This window comes from Trachurus japonicus, chromosome 8 (assembly GCF_045865225.1).
Source record: "Trachurus japonicus isolate A0001 chromosome 8, Traja_1.0".
NCBI classification, from domain to species: domain Eukaryota; kingdom Metazoa; phylum Chordata; class Actinopteri; order Carangiformes; family Carangidae; genus Trachurus; species Trachurus japonicus.
This window is the reverse complement of record NC_140914.1, coordinates 10,403,253-10,422,889: the sequence shown is the minus strand read 5'-3', so window position 1 is coordinate 10,422,889 and position 19,637 is coordinate 10,403,253. Positions and strand designations below refer to the sequence as shown.

General features: G+C 41.9%; 2 protein-coding genes across 3 annotated transcripts in view; one reads left to right on the top strand and one right to left on the bottom strand.

Moving 5' to 3' along the window:
• Nucleotides 1-390: 390 nt before the first annotated feature.
• On the bottom strand, nt 391-3,218 carry hoatz (HOATZ cilia and flagella associated protein). Its single transcript, XM_085785591.1, has 2 exons — nt 2,814-3,218; nt 391-1,148 (listed from the first exon to the last, which is right to left on the bottom strand). The coding sequence occupies exons 1-2, from the start codon at nt 3,216-3,218 to the stop codon at nt 1,137-1,139; spliced, it is 417 nt and encodes a 138-aa protein (XP_085641717.1). The 3' UTR covers nt 391-1,136.
• Nucleotides 3,219-6,170: 2,952 nt separating this feature from the next.
• LOC146982637 (uncharacterized) overlaps nt 6,171-19,637 on the top strand; it is a 28,070-nt gene continuing 14,603 nt past the window's right edge. For both annotated transcript variants that reach the window (XM_085783700.1, XM_085783701.1), the window contains exons 1-23: nt 6,171-6,455; nt 7,107-7,277; nt 8,450-8,606; nt 9,946-9,973; nt 10,793-10,892; nt 11,603-11,629; nt 11,725-11,817; nt 11,924-11,987; nt 12,094-12,192; nt 12,546-12,689; nt 13,514-13,609; nt 13,700-13,818; nt 14,611-14,763; nt 14,877-15,050; nt 15,306-15,479; nt 16,157-16,271; nt 16,369-16,562; nt 16,652-16,773; nt 17,626-17,695; nt 17,822-17,982; nt 18,723-18,831; nt 19,195-19,326; nt 19,414-19,620. In XM_085783700.1, coding sequence (XP_085639826.1) covers nt 6,291-6,455; nt 7,107-7,277; nt 8,450-8,606; nt 9,946-9,973; nt 10,793-10,892; nt 11,603-11,629; nt 11,725-11,817; nt 11,924-11,987; nt 12,094-12,192; nt 12,546-12,689; nt 13,514-13,609; nt 13,700-13,818; nt 14,611-14,763; nt 14,877-15,050; nt 15,306-15,479; nt 16,157-16,271; nt 16,369-16,562; nt 16,652-16,773; nt 17,626-17,695; nt 17,822-17,982; nt 18,723-18,831; nt 19,195-19,326; nt 19,414-19,620 — 2,874 coding nt within the window. In that variant the 5' untranslated portion in view covers nt 6,171-6,290. The remainder of the gene's footprint in view (nt 6,456-7,106; nt 7,278-8,449; nt 8,607-9,945; nt 9,974-10,792; nt 10,893-11,602; nt 11,630-11,724; nt 11,818-11,923; nt 11,988-12,093; nt 12,193-12,545; nt 12,690-13,513; nt 13,610-13,699; nt 13,819-14,610; nt 14,764-14,876; nt 15,051-15,305; nt 15,480-16,156; nt 16,272-16,368; nt 16,563-16,651; nt 16,774-17,625; nt 17,696-17,821; nt 17,983-18,722; nt 18,832-19,194; nt 19,327-19,413; nt 19,621-19,637) is intronic.

Below are 19,637 nucleotides of genomic sequence, written 5' to 3'. Positions count from 1 at the left end.
GATGCTTTTAAATGTCCTGGTTGCTTCTGATGATTCATTCCCCTGTGTTTCCTGCTGTCTGTTTGATAAGAGCAGAAAGAGATGTTTTAGAGATGAAACTCTCCAAAGTGCATTTTAAGATTTAAATCTTCAGTAGAGACCATTGAGCTTGGATCTGACGGAGGACTGAAGTATTAAAAGGCAACCTAACAGTTTAATTTTTTGACTTTTCATGGGATTTGTGGATGGCAACAAAAATAATATAGGATAACACCAGCAACCAGCATATGTCCGAGTAAACAGCTGATGCTGAATGTTTTATAGAACAAAGTTATTTATTTTTGAAAAGTTAATATTGCATTCACAGTACGTGCCAGAGGGAATTCACAACAAACACAAGGAAGAATAGAAAACATCACTGAACCATAACATCAGACTGTATTTGCCAAAAACATGGAGCTCGGCTTTCGACTCATCTGAAAATACTGTTTACAAAATTTAAGAGTTCTATAAAACCCTTGATGTATATTTTAAAGCTGGTGCACCCTTTCAACAGGAGGTCGACTCGACAGACAAGAGGAGATATCGCTGGACTTTAAGCGAGATGTTGCCAACTTTGTGCAGCTGAACATTCATCAGATCAGCTCTGTATCAGGCTGCGGGGTCTCCCGAGGCTCTGTATGAAATGTCAGTTAAATATCAGGAACATCAGTTCCCACTGACCATAATACTCCCTCAGAGCTCCATCTCTCATATGAGCAGTAATGAAGCGCAGCAAACTGAGCAAGCAACAGCTGGCGTACAGATATTACGGCGATCGTTTTCCACCCTGGAGAGAAGAGACTGCTGGGCTGAGATATCAGACGCTGACACCGCCTCAGAGTCTAGCTGCATTTTATGGTGAATTTTTATCAGAGTGACGAAAAGTCGGGGGGTTTAACTCAGGAGCACGCAGAGACAGCAGTTTATGAGCAAGGTAGGTAAACAGGTCCAAACTAAAGTTTCTCACCTTTTTTTTTTTAATTTCTGAGATTGATTTAACCATCTTACACACACACACATTCACACACACAACGCATGCACACAAATGAGCTTCTACTGACACCTTATGGCAAATTCCCATCATCGCACCAACTTCCAACAACAATGACAAAAGGTCACTTCAGGTGCTGCTGGAAAAAAAAAAAAGCATAAACACAGAAATCAACTCATGCTAATGGAGAAAATAAGGTTATATTTTTCATAACAATACACATTAACTACATTATTTCTGCTGCTCCAAGCCTGTGAATATTCTCATTTGTCCAGGACAGGTCATCGTTATCCCAAAGAAATTGAAATCAAACGCAACTGGACTTGGTTATTCTTTTTCTTGTTCTAAAAAACAAAAGTCCAGTTGCGTTTGATTTAAATTTCTTTGGGATACTGCTGCTCCAAGTTTATCACATGCTGTTCATCATCACTGAGGAAACTAAACAGTCATTACACTGAGCACAGAGGGAGGCCGCTGATCCGATGGAGGAGATAAAGATGGAGGTCACTCTGAAGCTAATTGTGCAGACAGGTTGTTCATACAGTGGACGTCAGGCCTCTGTGTGCTGGGTGTTCTTTGAAAACTTTAACCAAATTAGTTAAAGTCAACAGTCGGTAGGCCTCTGATTATCCTTTTATGGTTGCGCCTTCTCCACTGGACATTGGGAATTTGAATATCCACACAAGGTCCACTTCATGTTATGTTATGTAACGCTGTTTGAAGCAAACTGATTGTGATACCACTGAAGGAGTCAGGTTGACATCTAATATTTTTTTATTTAAAGACCCAGCAGAGAGCTTTTTTTACATTATTAAATCCAAAATGGTTTGTGCATCCTGTTTAAGACTCATTCGGTAGCCTAAATATCACCAATTTGCAACCAGAAAAGAGACTTCCTGTTCCTGACTGATGGGTTTTCATCACAGAAACTGTTTCCTGTGTCAGTGGCTGTCACACAACCTGAATGCAGGAGATAGTTGGCGTATTGTGCCCACAACTGCCACAATAAGTCCAGATAACTAAGAGTCTCAGTCTCTCAAGCCCGGCTCATTACATCCGAGCCACATCTGGCCCACACAACAGTGCCATAACTGAGCCGTAAAAACTACCATAGCCTGATTTAGGCCCAAATGCCTCAGCTTTCTGTGAATGTTGACTTTTTTTTAAAATCTCTGCTTTTAATATTGTACTGTTTGTTTGTGTGTCTGCTTTATGTTTTGCTGTCTCTGTTTGGGACCTAATCTTTTGTTTTATCTATTTTATTTGTTCTTTCTCTTCAGTGTTGTAGTCTATGTGCCTAGTGTCTCCCCCATGTTTTTAGTCCATGTGTTGTGTGCCTGTCTTCCTTGTTTTAAATCCATGTGTAGCCTACCATCTACCATCAAATAGGACCACAATGGAAACAAGCCTTTGGGCTTTATTGTGTTTTTTTTATCCCTTTGAACACTTGTCTAATGTTGTTCAATAAAGTTTTCAATCAATCAATCAATAGCCGATATTAAATGAACAAATTCATTTTTATAATGTTTGTTGTATGGGTTAGGTGTTTACTTCTTTCACTTTAAACATCAACAAAATGTCTGATCCCAATTTCCATCATATGTGTTCAAATGAAAGGGGTCAGTTAAGTATTAGAGCACCTTTGAACTGTCCTTTTATTCTGAGGTATTTAGTCCAGAGTGGCTTTGTATAGTCAATAATATATATAATACTGTTCCTACTGCAGCTGTTTGACCAGGTCCTCGTCCTCACAGTCTGCAGGTTTCTGTATTTTCAACACTTTCTCTCTGCAGGGCTTCACCTTTGGTTTAAAGTCTGCAGACAGCAGCTCCCTCTGGATCCTCTGCTCCCGCTGCCTCCTCAGCAGAGCCAGGATCTCCTTCCTCTGGTCGGCCATGGCCTCGTACCGCCGCCTCTCCTCCTCCTGTCTCTGCCGGAGACCAGGGACACTCGGCGGCTCTGGGTTGCGGGGTTTAGGTGGTTCAGCGGCGGCGGTGCTGCTGCGCTGCTGCGGCCGGGACACAGGCAGCCTCTGTCGGATGTCCGCGGACACCAGCCGGGACTCCAGCGGCGGCATGAGGGAGAGGGAGCTCCACAGCTGCCGGGCGTGGGACACGTCCTCCGGAGAAGAGCCGTCAAACACGGTGAAAAACTTCTCAAAGTCCTCCTGCTCCTCCTCCGGAGAGACAGGGCTAGTGGAAGACATTGATTTCACTTTTAGGACAGAAAGAGAAGTCTCATAAAGTAGGAAGTAAGCAAGACGGGAGGAAATCAGGAACAAGCGTTGTTTCCTACGGTCACCATGGAGACGAGGAGGCTACTACGGCGAGCCCGCGGGGACAAACCCTTCGCGCAAACATTTCCTCAAGAAAACCGTATATCACCAGACTGGCTCTGCTATCACACACAAGAATGAAAGTAACTCAGCCTAGGTAGGATTTGCACCAGTTTTAATACGATTTTTTCTTTCTTCTTTTCCTCTTTCCCCTTCTCTCTCTCTCTCCCTCTCTTTTTTTTTTGAAAGGTGATACCAAGTTAAAGTAGATTCAGTTCAAAGTTCACAGCCTGTTAGCCTATAAAACGCCAGGGATAAAACAAAATCAAAAAGTAGCTGCTAAAGCCAAAATCATTCTTATTCAAAACCTATAGCCTATTTTTGGTGTAAATGCTATTATTATTAAAAGAAAAAAGGATAATATTACATGTGCATGTGTGTGAACAGTGTAATCTAGATTATATGTCACAATTTAATGCAAAAATAGCACTCATCCAGTAACAATCAACCATTAAACATCCTGCTTTCTTGCTAACATTTCAAGGCTTTTAATTTGAAGGCAGATGACCTGACCCCCTCTTGATCGCTCGCTCGTGCGCTGCTGCCAATTATGGAAATGAGGCGGGTCACGCGCGCTGCTCCACCCCCAGGTGTTGCAGGCCGCTTTAAATAGTTGTGGTGGAGGAGGAGGAAGGACGACATCATCATCATCACCACCACCACCACCACCATCATCATCCTCATCATCACTATCATTACCACTTGACTTACCTGACATGACTCTGGAGTTGAGCCTCCTTCATCAGCACTGAGGACTGAAGCTCTGCACAGTGAGTATGAGGATTTTTTTTTCTTTTAATTTGACTTTAAACTGCTGAAATTAAACCCAACAGCATTAATGCAGGACACAGGTGGAGGCTTTTACTACTTCTATGGAAATGACCTGTTGAATTAACTATAAAGTCCAACTGTAATTTAAACCAGGAAGATTAGCTACCATCTTTGGAGGATGGAGAAAAAAAAGTTTGAAGGCACATTTCCATCACTTTAAATCAACTAAAACCAATATTGTATTATCATTTTCTGTTGAAGAGAAACAAATGGAACAAAATTGTGTTGCATCATGATTCAAAATCTAATAGCAACAGCTAACAAAGCTCAGGGATTGTATTTTAATCTGTTTAGTGATTTATATTAATTTAAAACATTATATTTCCCATTACATATGGCAGAAATCTGAGTTGGAAATTATATTGATTCCTGCTCACATAGACTCTACCTGGTCTGTTTTGTCTGTGTGCCAGTGGCCACACATGGATGCACCTTGTGACATGTCACCATTTTGGTGTAAACTGTAGGCTTGGCTGGACACACATGCACACTGCACCTTATAAGGTAGTATGCCTGTTAAGTCCCTAGCATCCCTCTTTGGGCTACCAAGCTACCAGGAGCAAAGGGTTAGCCAAACATGGGCATTCCAGCATGGCAGCTCACTTGTTTGATTGCAGGGGTTATTATCTGTGTGCTGCTGCTTTTCATGTTTTATTACCTGCTGTTGAATGGGAGGTCAAAGCAGCCCTGTGACCTGCATGGAGAAACAAGGATAAGTGAGTAAGTAGCTCCATGCAAACTTATGGAAATGTGCCTGTTATCAGCCGACTGCTGTCAGGCAGTTCACTTGAAACCAAATGTATGATCTGTTTCATTGGGATGCAAAGGCAGTTTGAGTCATAGAAAGAGGAAGAATATGAGCTGATGCATTTTTTTTATTTTTTATTTTTATTGATGTTGTTTTGTCCTTATCACCTCTGAGTCTTCTGTGTGATCAGGTGGAAAGTAAGAGGCTGTTTTAGATACCAGCAGGCTGTGGCAGATGTGTGTTTCCTCTGCTTGGTGCTGTGTGTTATTTTTCACCTGATTGTTAATTGACGATTTAAAATGTGATCTAGTTAAGCGTAAAAGTCTTTTGTTAACTGTTTGATTGTTGCTTGCATGAATACTTTAATTTAAATTCTATATTTTTGACACTAGTCGCCACAGCCTTTAGTCAGCAGATGGTTGTGCTTAGAAATATGCTTCGTTGCACCTGCAGCCACACCCAGCAGTGATGTCACAGATTCCTGGAGTGCACCTGTACATCACTGTAGCAAAATGAGTTAAATACCTGGAGGCCAGCAAAGATTTTCAGGGGGTTGTTGTTGAGCTACCCTGCAAAATCCGCAACTAAGTTTTCTAAAATTAGTGGAAAGTGTCACAGAATCATAGTGCAGCATTATTTCATACAATCTAAAGTGACTCACATCTTGTCTACTATTCTAGTGTGTAGCAGTAATTACACTTCAATTTCTTACCTGCACAGTATCTGAAGTAGACTGTCACTGTAGTAGGTGGTTTTATAATCTAATTTAACCCATATGCTACAGTTTAAATAACTAATATCAGTCAGTTAGTTTACAACTTTAGCCTTAATTTACTCTTAAGATATCTACGAGTTTATATCTTGCCTGAACTTACACTTTAGCTAACGTATAGTTAATAACTTCCAGATTAGGTACCAAATAGTTCAAATTTGTAGTTCAGCCAACTCTAGCTGTGGAAGCTTTTCATGTAATTTCCCGAATGTCAGCCCACTGGTCGTCATTTTCCTTCTTTACCTAAAGAGGAATGTAGTGACTTTGTTTTAACATTGGTCTTCCTTTAACAAGGAGCCTCACTCGTATAAACAGTAAAATATTGTGTACAGTGTCAGGCTTTGACACTGTCCTGCTCAACGTCTTCTGTTGTACTTTAGCCCATTCATTTTCAGTGTGTGAGTTCTGTCATGTCTGTCGTATCAGCAGGCCAGAGGTCAACTTGTCTCCCGTCAGCGAACCGGAGGCCGAACAAGTCAGTAGTAGTGACGATTCGGACGGCAGCTCGACCACCTCTGAACCGCCGGAGATCGACTCTGCCGCCTGTGAACCGCCAGAGATCCACTCAGCCGCAAGCAGCGACACCTCCAACATGGCTGACCCGGCCCCTGACGACAACAAGTACCTGTTTCTGGAAAATGATTTTCGCAACAGCGGGGTGGCACAAGCCGACTGGGCGGCCAAGAAGATGGTGTGGGTGCCGTCAGAGAGGGAGGGCTTCGAACCTGCCAACGTCAGGGAGGAGAAGGGGGATGAGGTAATGTACACCAGATGATGTCATTGTCAGTAAAGGGACTTTTAAACTAGTATTATCTCTGCAGTATTACTAGAAAGCACTAAATGTACACCTGACATAGCTCTGAACATCAACATACAACATTTTCATTAGGGGTGTGCCAAAAATTGATTCACATAAGAATCGCAATTCTCATTTAATATGATTCAGAATCAATATAAAATGTCCCAAAATCGATTTTAAAAAATAAAAAAATGAAACATATCTGCTGGCTGTCGGCCTCCATTTCCTTAGAATTTAAAAGGCAGCATGTTTAACTGCACTATTTTTTTTAATAAAGAGGCACTTTTAATTTTGTTACTTAAGCAATATGTGATATTGCTTTTATGCAACACTTTCAACAATTCCATCTAAGCATGGATACATGTTTAAAACTCAATAAATGTGAAAAAGACACTTCAGTCATTCTGTCTTGCAAAGCAGACTGGAGTAGATCATGAGGATCCTTTACACACCGATAGACTGAAGCAGAAATCATTATGAATCAAATCGTTTTGAATCGAAAATCGATTTTGAATCGAATCGTAGCCCCAAAAATCAGAATCAAATCGAATCGTGAGATACGGTAGTTAAAGATTCCCACCCCTAATTTTCATCACCGATTTGCTGCAGGTGCTGGTTGAGCTCTCCAATGGTCATAAAGTGACGATAAACAAAGACGACATCCAGAAGATGAACCCGCCCAAATTCAGCAAAGTGGAGGACATGGCCGCCCTCACCTTCCTCAACGAAGCCTCCGTCCTCCACAACCTGCGAGAGAGATACTTCTCCAGCCTGATCTATGTGAGACACACACACACACACACACACAGAAACAAACCCATTCACTCACAAGCATCCAATTTGTTTTCAAGGTATAAGTTTGTCAAAAACTGACATGGTCTAAGCAAATACAGTTCCATCACTCAGCGGTTCGTATACAACATGAATATTTCACGGTCAGGAAACATTTTTTAAAAGCTCACAGTGATTGACTTTGTGTGTTCCTGTCTGAAGGTCTGCATGTCACTGGTTCAGGGTAGTTTACATGTACAGTAATTAAAAGTAAACATCAAAGTGACACCGATGAACCCGTTGCTCCTCTGTCAAAAAATAGAAATTTAAAATTATGGAAAAAAAGAAAAGAAAGCAGCACTTTTAGATCAACATGTCAGACTTAATATATTAAAAAAACCTTCCAAGGTCAGCAGGTCGGTCGACTCTGTGTTGAGGTGGAGAAGTCCTTGTTTAAGGACTTTGTCTGAGACTGTGCTCTCAGGATTTAACTGTGAGGATCAACAGCTTATGTTTGTATTTGTTCAGTCAGTCTGACAAAGTCTAATAAGGTACAGGATGTAAAAATTAAAACCCAAGTGTTATGCATCTAAAACAAACGGCCTTGGAGATCACCGCGAGTTAAGACCTCGAGTCCCTCCGGTCCTTATATGAGCAGACGGTGTCGGAGCAGCCAAAGAAAATAAACTGATCTCCTGGACGTGAGCTGTGACTTCTAAACTTAATGCAGTTATAGATTTTTTTTAATAACCTAAATATAGATTTTAATGAAATTAGGAGAAATAAGAACCATCATTTAGAAAAATATGAATCCCCCAGCATGACCCACGGGCCAGTCTTGGAGGATTTGGTTTCGCTAAATATTGGCCTGAAATCTGCTAGATTTTTTATTTGATCACTTGGAAAATTTTACGCCAATCAGAGAAGAGAGAAAGAGAAAGGTGGATAAACAGGGTGTAGCTGCCACATTTCTCTTAAATAAGTATTATTGCAGATCTAAGGTCCTATAGAAAACCATGGAATTTAGACAATGGCATCCTGGAAGAAATCAATAAATGTATTTATAGTGTAGTTGTATTTAACTTTAACATATCAGACGTTGTGAGGCTGCTGGCCGCTTTTTATTTATGATTTTTATCGTCTTCTCTCTCTCTCTCTCACACACACACCCTGACTGACAGACGTACTCGGGTCTCTTCTGCGTGGTGGTGAATCCTTACAAGATGCTGCCGATCTACTCCGAGAAGATCATCGAGATGTACAAGGGCAAGAAACGCCACGAGGTGCCGCCACACATCTACTCCATCACAGACAACGCCTACAGGAACATGATGCAAGGTGTGTGTGTGTGGAAATGACTGATCAAGCTGGTTTTTATTATAGTATTAATTAATATTCATGTTTTTATATTGGGATTTAACGGGTCACTTCACCCAAATTAAAATAAAAAGAATTTCTCAGTAGCATTTCACCAGAAAGCCACTTCTGATTATATCTTATCTTATTTTGGATCATGTAGCTGAGTAGAATTTAATTTGTGCCGTTCACAGTGTAGAAAAATGACGATTAAAACTTTTTTTTTTTCATTAATTCGCTGCATAAAAAGGTTTAGAGAAAAACTTAAAGATAAGAGATTAATATGAAATGGTAAGAAGAAGAAGAAGATGAGTTTGAACCGGCAACACGTCCATTTGAACAGAAGATGGGATAAAGTTAATCTGAGGATCACAGATGTCAAACAAATCAGTTTCTGCTGCAGTTCAGTCATGTGAGAAGACCAAAACATTTAAAGGCCTTTCACCTTCAGCTCAGCTTTAACTCTGGGAAGTTTTAAAACCAAAGCAGATCTGAGATTCACAGGCCTGAACTGAGCTCCGTGATGCTAAAGAGTAGATGGTGGGACATCATGTACAGTATATTAATAAAATAAACACAGCCCAGTATAGACCGGCGAGTGGACGGACTGAAAAAGACAAACAGCAGGTTTTTATTTCTGTTCAACTTCTGTTTAAGGGCAATAAAGGATCCAGGCACTGACGTTGTGTCCTGTTCATAGCTGCTGACAGGTCAAGCACTTCACATGGCTCCTCTGGGTAATGTAGTTCAGCCACGGCACGGCACTCATAAAACACACAGAGAACAACGTCTACTTGCTTTAATTACTCCCTCATGTATTTGCTGCCTCAACTATACAAATCAGGTGCAGGTAGAAGCTGTTAGATTAGAGCAAAATATCCCAAAACTGACCAAAAGCTCAGAGTTTTTAGTTGCTGTATGAAGCAGCAAACACTTTGTTATCCACCGGGAGTTAAGCGGTGGGTGACCTGACGGAGGCCTAGGAGAGTGCGGCGCCGCTGACCTCAGAAGACCTCCGTACTTTCCATTCAGCCCGAGGATGGCCATACATGGAGCAGCGAGGCAAGATCACAGCTACGGAGCCTCCGCATCCACATCCACCTGCTATTTTTAGACAATATTAGCGATGGAGGCTAATCTCTCTCCTCTGAGCGAGATCTCCGGGGCCGTTTTGCTCCGGTGTCGGAGGGAAGCGGCCGGCTCCGCCTCCTCAGGAGTTCATGTTTGGTCCGTTCAGCTTCAAGTAACAAGTTCAGTTCAGTCAACAGCTCACGTTATTCCCCCTCTTCTAACATCCCTCTCTCTCTCTGTCTCTCCACAGACCGTGAGGATCAGTCTATTCTCTGCACGTGAGTCGAAACCTACAATACTGAACCTTTTTCCATCACACTGCACATGCATGTGAGCACACACAAACATGTGTCCATCACTTAACTACTACAAGCCTGAAGCTCAAGTACTGAAAGTCTCAACCCCAACCCTTCCATATTTGATTCCTTATTTGAAGCGTGGATCCATAAGAAGATATATTTGTTTATATTTAATAAAAAATACAGCAGATTTCAGGAAACCATATCCTGCAGGGTTTGACAGAGCGGGTCCAGGTGGGCGGGGCATGGCAGGGAGGAGTGACTGCTTTGTTGTGACATCACAAAGTTACAGAAGTCCTGACAGCTTGTTTTAAGGCTCAGTTTCTGAGTACAGGCTGTGGGAATTTCTCTGTGGACTGAGGCCTTGATACTTACACAGAATTAATATTAATCAAAAAGGACATGCACATCTGCCTTTACACAATATGGGACTTTTAAGTGCTTTAAGTTTTAACCCTGAGCTTTAAGGATCTGCACTGTGGGGATCTAAGAAGCAAATTATGAATGAATGTATGTCCGGATTTATGGATCAGTTAATGTTCATCTAAATTGACATCATTTGTCCAGACTCTAAATATTAAATATTAAGTTCTTTTTAACAGAAGACCAAGAGGAAACATGGGCTACTTACAACTTAAAATATTAATCATTAAGATGTCAAACTTGATCCTCTATGAACTGAATATTGCACATCTGCATCAGTTTATCATTATTATTCCATAGTTATATTTGCTGTCCTCTCTCCTGTCATCTTCCCGTCTCATCTCCCCCTCTCTCCCCCTCCACCGTGTCACCCAGGGGTGAGTCTGGAGCAGGAAAGACCGAAAACACCAAGAAAGTGATTCAGTACCTGGCCGTCGTCGCCTCCTCGCACAAGGGCAAAAACCCAGTCAACCCAGTGAGTAGACACATCTGCAGCTTTCAGACACTTCACCCAGATGTTTTAACGATGAACTGGATCATCACAGTCGCAGCTAAGAAAACAAGATTTTAAAAATCAAATGATCAGAAAATGGATGACATATTTCATAAAAATGGCCTCTCACTCAATTAACTCCTTAATCTTTAATTTGTCTTAAATAATCTATAAAATATTTACATTTTTAAATAGTGAAATATAAAAGAATTACAGATGATGGTTACGGTGTCATGTTAACTCACTGATAGTTGAGCAATTGATTATCGATAATAATCAATAAAAAATATGAGAATATATTACTGCACATCTAAAAAAAAAGTATAAATATTAAAGCACATATTCTACTGTACGCAACAGGATTCAGTGGCTGCAGCCGTGGCCAAGGTGAGGACAGATTCATGTTGTCGGTGTTTCTGCTGCTGCGGCTCCTGGTTTTTGATTTAACTTTAACTAAAAAAATGAAGAATCATAAAAGATCATCTTTCACAATGATTAAAAGTTACAGCTGCTCTTTGCTTCAACTCTCTGGTGGGGTGGATTTGTGGATGCTTGACCTCTGACCCTGCTGCTCTGGTGTGTTTTCAGTTGTCATGTTGGTTTTCAAGCTTTCGGGGGAAAATGCTTAATATAGAGCTTTATAAAAATGAAAACAAAAAAGGTTGAGGACTCTTTTGTCTTTTGTTCTGCAGCAACAGCAGCCCGGATCCCTGGCCTATGTGAGTATAAAATACACATATGGATGGATGTATGGGTGGATGGGTGGATGGATGGATGGATGGATGGAGGTGTAACCTTGTTGTGTGCGCTGCAGGGCGAGCTTGAGAAGCAGCTGCTGCAGGCCAATCCGATCCTGGAGGCATTCGGAAACGCCAAAACCATCAAGAACGACAACTCCTCACGATTTGTAAGCAATTTAACCTGACAAAAAAAACAAACAGACCAAAAAAAAAACATTAGACCTTTTTGTGTCTAACTTTATCAACTGTCTCACACTTCGTCTCCGTCCACAGGGCAAGTTCATCAAGCTCAACTTTGATGTGACCGGCTTCCTCGTTGGAGCAAATATTGACACCTGTATCCTTCACTAACACAAATCAAATGTCCAGATAATGTGACATTAAGAGACATTTTTGTGCGAACAGACCTGGTTTTCTGCTTAACCCTCTCCTGACCTGCTCAGACCTCCTGGAGAAGTCTCGCTGTATTCGTCAAGCCAATACTGAGAGAGCGTTTCACATCTTCTACTACATGGTGGCAGGAGCCAAAGACAAGACGAGAGGTGAGCTTCTTAGAAATGACCAAGAACAAACAGAAACTCTAACTTAAAAATGTAAATGAACTAAGCTATTTATAAATGTTGCTATTGCTGCATAGAGTTCGCATTAACAGCTCTTTATTAGCCAGTCTTGAAAAACTTTGTGGTTATCAAACTTTATTGTTTACTCGCGTCTCTATCTCATCTTTTTGTCGAGCTAACCAGCTAAACCCGGGCTGTCACTTCCCGATACCGAGTCACAGTAAATGCTAGCAGCTCCTCAGACAGTCCATTATAAACTCTTGTGTTGCTGCTCCTGGCAAGAAACCACATTTGGCATCAGAGGAAACTTAAAAACAGTGTTTGTGGTTGTGTAGAGGAGCTGCTCTTGGAGGACTTCAGCAGCTACCGTTTCCTGATCGCGGGCCACGTGGAGATCCCTGGTCAAGAGGACGACGAGCTGTTTGTGGAGACTCTGGAGGCCATGGAGATCATGGGCTTCAACGAGGAGGAGAGAATGGGTACGGACGGAAACGCAACATGAACATTCACACAACGAAAATCGAATAGAAAGTCAGACTCCAATTACTGTGATCTGTGAACTAGGGGTGGGCGATATGGCAAAAATATCATCTCACGATTTTTTAAAAATGAAGTCACGATTTCGATTTCATCACGATCTTAAATCGAAAAAAGAAAAACAGACAATTTAGGCCAAGGAACCTTTCTGAACAGATTTTAATCTAAATAGTTGCAGTTTTGCCAACATGTGCAAACAACGTAAACATTGTAAAAGGTAAACAACAACACTCTGATAAAGTGGAGTCTTGCAACATAAAAGGTAGCTTTCAATAAACATGAAAGTAAAATATTACTTTTACTTTTACTGTTTGTTTTATTCAACACAGTCATTTTAATAGGATTGTAAGTATATCAAAACACTAAATAGCTGATTGAAAAGGGCCAAATAAAGATACAAACTAAAGTAACTGTTGTTATCTCTTTTAGCAAACTTTGCAAATGTCCTTTGTTTGCGCTTTGCAGCATAGAGCTGCAGTTTATAGAATGTGCCCCAGACGATCCTACGATCTCTGCACTTTGGCAGATCGTCTACACACTCTAATCCTTCACGATCTAATATCGCCGTATCGCCCACCCCTACTGTGAACATACGTGGGTCTCATGTCCTTGCAACATCAGTATCAGGGCTGTAAAGGTTCTTTAGGATTTACTGTGTGTAATTCTGGGGGTTGTAAAATGTGCAAGCTAAAATATATGTGTATCTTTGGTATTTACTCATCTGTTTACCTGTCATCCTCTCATCCTTCCTCTTCCTCCTCTGCAGGGATGCTGAAGGTCGTCTCCACTGTGCTCCAGCTGGGCAACATCAAGATGGAGAAGGAGAGAAACAGCGAGCAGGCGACCATGCCCGACAACACCGGTAATACTTTTTTTTAAAAGTCAAAAGTTAATTTACCTCAGTCTGACCTGATCTGACCTCCTCCTCTATCTCATTTCCCATCAACCCCAGCTGCACAGAAAGTGTGTCACCTGCAGGGCATCAATGTGACCGACTTCACCCGTGCCATCCTCACCCCCCGGATCAAAGTGGGCAGGGAGGTGGTGCAGAAGGCTCAGACCAAGCAGCAGGTAAAAACAAACCAAACGTAATTAATTAGACACAAGCTCTTGTCAAATATTTTACCCTTAAATATCTAGAAGAACAATAAGAAATTCAGAATTGGCTCTTAATCTCTTTTGCTACATCACTTTCCAGCAAATATGCAATTCCCAGAATAAATAATACAGTTTTCTCCTGTCGACCTTGTTGGAAAAAAAAAAAACAAGCTCAGTAAGAGTGGAGAGATAGGAGAAGTGAGGGGTGTGTGAGTGAGTGTGTGCTGGCAAGAGAAACCACAGTGTCTGCATATGTATCCAGCCAGCAGAGGGGGGTCATGGTCAGGTAGAGTAGATAACGGCCACTTGCAAGACGGAGCGAACACAAAGACACTGTTGGGGCAGAACAGAGCAGTGGAGAACACCAACACCAAACACCAGCCAAACAAAGTACCTGTTTTGACAGGCACAGTAGTAGTTGTAAGCAAAGATCATAAAACAACAAAGCAACAAGATTTACTGTGTGCACCCATCAGAGCGTTGGTTGATCTATGTATCAAATTAATTAACATTTAAATTAAATGTAAAAAAATATATAACATGCATTTGGTTAAGAAATAACGGAGTAGCATCAAATCACTGTTCTGATCATTTTGAAGAAGTTATCTTGACACTTTGCTGAGCATTTTTGTAACTTGTTGAACACCTTTTGAGATTTTGACTCTGTACTATCGAATGTTGGAAATAAATAGTCCTTGATCACAAAAATTTTTTACTCCAACACCCTCATTCCCTCTACCCTCCTCTTCCTCCTCCTCCCTTCAGGCTGATTTTGCAATAGAGGCTCTGGCTAAAGCCATGTATGAGCGTCTGTTCCGCTGGATCCTGGCGAGGGTCAACAAGACCCTGGACAAGAGTAAGAGACAGTCGTCCTCCTTCTTGGGCATCCTGGACATCGCCGGCTTTGAGATTTTTGAGGTGATGATCGTTGATTGAGAAAAAAAAGAAAGAAAAGAACTCTAAAATAATTGAGTGTTTCTTACCATATTTTACTAAATATCATCTAATGACGGATCGTGTCTCTTCCTCAGGACAACTCCTTCGAGCAGATCTGCATCAACTACACCAACGAGCGTCTGCAGCAGCTCTTCAACCACACCATGTTCGTCCTGGAGCAGGAGGAGTACAAGAGGGAGGGCATCCAGTGGAACTTCATCGACTTCGGCCTCGACCTGCAGCCCTGCATCGAGCTCATCGAGAGGCCGGTCAGGACACACACATCACATAACATTATTTACACGAACCAGGAATTAGAATAGATGTATACTGTAGATGCAGTGATCCAACAAGAAAAGAAGGAAATATAATATAAAAACAGAATAAATAAAAAAGAGTATTTGTAGTTTTACCACTCTAATGTGTAAAGATCTACACAAATGAGAGTTTTTAATTGCAGCAGGAAGCAATAATAGTATGACTCGACCTCAGATGGCATCCATGTGTTACGATTTGTCCTGCAGAACAACCCCCCAGGCATCCTGGCCCTGCTGGATGAGGAGTGCTGGTTCCCCAAAGCCACTGATGTTTCCTTCGTGGACAAGCTGCTCAACACCCACGCCAGTCACGTGAAGTTCTCCAAACCCAAACAACTCAAAGATAAACTGATGTTCTCTGTGCTTCACTACGCCGGAAAGGTGAAGATCAATAATGACACAAAAGTCTCCTACTATCTTAAAGGGATAGTTCAACATTTTGGCAAATTGGCCCATTGCCATAATCGCTATAGTCATAGCAGTAGGTTCATTACCTTTAATTGTCAGTGCAAGCTATTTTTAGCTTTATCTCATCAAACTCATCAAATACACAATCCAACAACTCCAAAACGCTCTTGTGGACAAGTTGTGACCTGCACATTCACCACACTATGAGATAATAACATAACGTTATGAGACAGAGTTGTTTTAGAGGTAAATTCATGCAAAACAGCTGAGGCGCATTTCCTTCGGGGGCAGTTTTTCGGCAAGCAGTCTCTGCATTTGCCTCTAAAACAACTCTGTCTGGTAACGTTCTGTTATTATCTCATAGCGTGGTGAATGTGCAGGTCACAACTTGTCCACCAGAGCGTTTTGGAGTTGCTGGATTGTGTATTTGATGAGTTTGGGAAACCAAGAAATCCCATTAGCCTCCGTAGCGTAGCTCTGAGCAGCTTGCGGCTCTGCTCCGCCGTTCTAAAAATAGCTTGCACCGACGTAACGAACCTACTGCTATGACTATAGGGATTATGGTAATGGGCCAATTTACCAAAATGTTGAACTATCCCTTTAATTTCTAAACATCGACAGAAATATGACTTCTCTTCTGACATTTCCAGGTCGACTATAACGCAGCCAACTGGTTGACGAAGAACATGGATCCACTGAATGACAACGTGACGGCTCTGCTCAACAACTCCTCCAGCAACTTCATCCAGGACCTTTGGAAAGACGGTCAGTTCTCCACGGAGCCGCTTGTTCACTTTCACTTTATCTGGAGGCTTCACGATGATAAAATGAAGTATAAAATCTTGTCTGATGCACTCATCAGCGGATCGGGTGGTGGGTCTGGAGACCATGACCAAGATGTCCGAGAGCTCGATGCCCACCTCCACGAAATCCAAGAAGGGCATGTTCCGCACGGTGGGCCAGCTGTACAAAGAGTCTCTGGGCAAGCTGATGACCACGCTGCACAACACCCAGCCCAACTTCGTCCGCTGCATCATCCCCAACCACGAGAAGAGGGTATGTTGTTGTTTTTTTATACCGTCTGTAGAAAGACGTCTACATCTGTTTTGTTTGCACAGTAGACTCAGTGATTGTTGGTGCTGCAGGCTGGGAAGATGGACTCGAACCTGGTGCTGGAGCAGCTGAGGTGTAACGGCGTGCTGGAGGGCATCCGAATCTGCAGACAGGGATTCCCCAACCGCATTGTCTTCCAGGAATTCAGACAGAGGTAAGGAAAGACTTAAAGCAAGGATCAATAATAGTATTGATTTCTACTGTCCACCACTGTGAACGCTTTAGAGAGCAGCTGTTGGATATGAATCTAAATGCACAGTTGCAGTTCCTAACTTTGACCACCAGAGGGCAGCAGGCACCAACTCAGTTCACTGTTCACTGGCTGAAATCCTTCAAAGTAAAATTCACTTCACGGGGTTCAAACACAAAGTATTTAACAATCAAGGCTGCTCTGATAGAGACTTACTGGATTAGACAGTAACCCTTTAATTTACAGGCCATTAACTATGTGATAATGTGAAGAAATACCCTAGAAATAACAATTTACTGTGTGGTTATGTCAATAAATAGCCTAGCAATAATGGTCAATTTCATAGTAATGTAATGTCTTTCAGGCAAAAGATTACACATGCTTTTTCATGCTTTGAATTTTTTGGGAAAGGCCAGATTGTTTCTCCACCATGGGGGGCTGGGCTATTTTTACGCAATCAATCGTTATTTCTTAGCTCTATTTCTCAACATTACTATGAAATTGACTGTTATTTCCAGGATATTTCTAGACATTATGACACAATTAATTGTTATTTCTTGACATTATCACGTAATTAACGGCCTGTAAATTAAAGGGTTACCGATTAGACCAGTACCCATGCAAGAATATTAAAACATCCTGATTAAAATTAGAAAAATGTAATTGAGGTTTTCATTCTATACTATATATCATTCTATAGAAGTGTAAATCATAGTTGTAGTAATGATGCCAACTCACGCCATCTGGGCAGTTAAGTGTTAGAGCTTCTTTAACACATTATTCCACTGTGTACTGATGTTGTTTTCTCGTTGGTAGATATGAGATTCTGGCCGCCAATGCCATCCCTAAAGGCTTCATGGACGGGAAACAGGCGTGTTGTCTGATGGTGAGTTACTGATTACTGTTGATCCAGTTCATGCTCCCAGTGATCAGACATGGTTGAATCCTCCGTGGATTATGAGCAAGGAATTATAAGAGGTGGAGGCTGAACTGTTTTCCTTCTCCCCTTCAGGTACAACACCTGGATCTGGACCCAAACCTGTTCCGTATTGGTCAGAGTAAGATGTTCTTCAGGACGGGAGTTTTGGCTCAGCTGGAGGAGGAGAGAGACCTCAAACTCACCGTGGTCATCATCGCCTTCCAAGCACAAGCGCGAGGCTTCCTGGCCCGCAAGTAAGAGGAACGACTGATGTTTGAAACATGTTACAGTGATAACATTCACTATACTCACTTAAAGGGGACATATTATGGAAATATAACTTTTTTTTTTTTTTTTTTTTTAAGTATATTTTTAGGCTTTTTTTCCTTTATTTGATAGACAGTGAGATAGACAGGAAAGGGGGAGGCAGAGAGAGGGGGAATGACATGCAGGAAAGGTCTGCCTGACGCGGGATTCGAACCGGGGACACCTGCATTGAGGACTGTAGCCTCTACATGGGGCGGCCGCTTTAACCACTGCGCCACGCACCGCCCCGGAAATATAACTTTTTGAAGGCTCTTTAATATATATTTGGGTGTTTGTCTTGCCTTCCGGCCCCAAAAATGTGAGAATTGACAAAAAAATCTGTAATTTAAAGGCTCCCTAGGTTGAAATCCATGTGGTTTTACGAGCTGTTCCCTCAGTTGTCTTCCAGTGATGTAACTAGGATTCATATTTGCATAATACCACCCCTACCTGGGACCGGTAGAAGGGGCGGGGCAAGCAGTGGTTCATTTGCATTTAAAGGGACAGGCACTGAAACCAGCTGTTTTGAGAGTATGAAAAGAGCTGTGATGTTTGATCCTTGGGATATTTTGACCAAAGCATGTTACAGATATGTCTTTACGACACCTGGGAACTATTTTAATTTGTGGAAAGGGGGGCATAACATGTCTCCTTTAAACCTAAATCTTCTGCAACTTCTTGTTTTCAGAGCCTTCAGTAAACGCCAGCAGCAGCTGAGCGCCATGAAGGTCATCCAGAGAAACTGCGCCTGTTACCTTAAACTCAAGAACTGGCAGTGGTGGAGACTTTTTACTAAGGTTACACACTTTTTCACTCACTCTCACACACACACACACACACACCAGTGTTTGTTGATGCTACATGGTACAAAGAGATTCGTAATCTGTTTTTAAATACTGTTGATTTTTTATTTATTTTTATTGTTATATGTATATCTTATATGTTATGTGTTTTATTTGGAAAACGATATTTCCTTTCACCTTTTTTTTTTTTTTTTACATGCTGTGACAATGACAAATAAAGCGTCCTTGAAGTCCTTGAAGTTAATTTTTGGTTTTGGCGTGCAATGACTTTTACTTTGAAAGTCTTTGTATCTGCATATTGCAAAGAAGCCGGGTCTAAGTTGTGGTTGTCTGATGTGTGATGTGTCTGTGGATCAGGTGAAGCCGCTGCTGCAGGTGACCAGGCAAGAGGAGGAAATGGGTCAGAAGGACGAGGAGCTAAAGGCGGCGAAAGAAGTGGCGGCAAAGACTGAGGCTGAGCTGAAGGACATCAATCAGAAACACACTCAGGTGAGACACATGCAGGTGTTCATCTGTTTTTTTTTAGTTTAAACAAAACAAAACGTATTTCCAGTACTGACTGAGGTGCGTTTGTAGCTGATGGAGGAGCGCTCCCAGCTGGAGTCGAAGCTGCAGGCGGAGACGGAGCTGTACGCGGAGGCAGAGGAGCTGAGGGTGAGGCTGGAGGCCAAGAAGCAGGAGCTGGAGGAGGTGCTGCATGAGATGGAGGCGCGGCTGGAGGAGGAGGAGGAGCGCAGCAACTCCCTACAGCAGGAGAGGAAGGACATGGAGGGGCAGCTACAGGTGGACACTCATTTTCA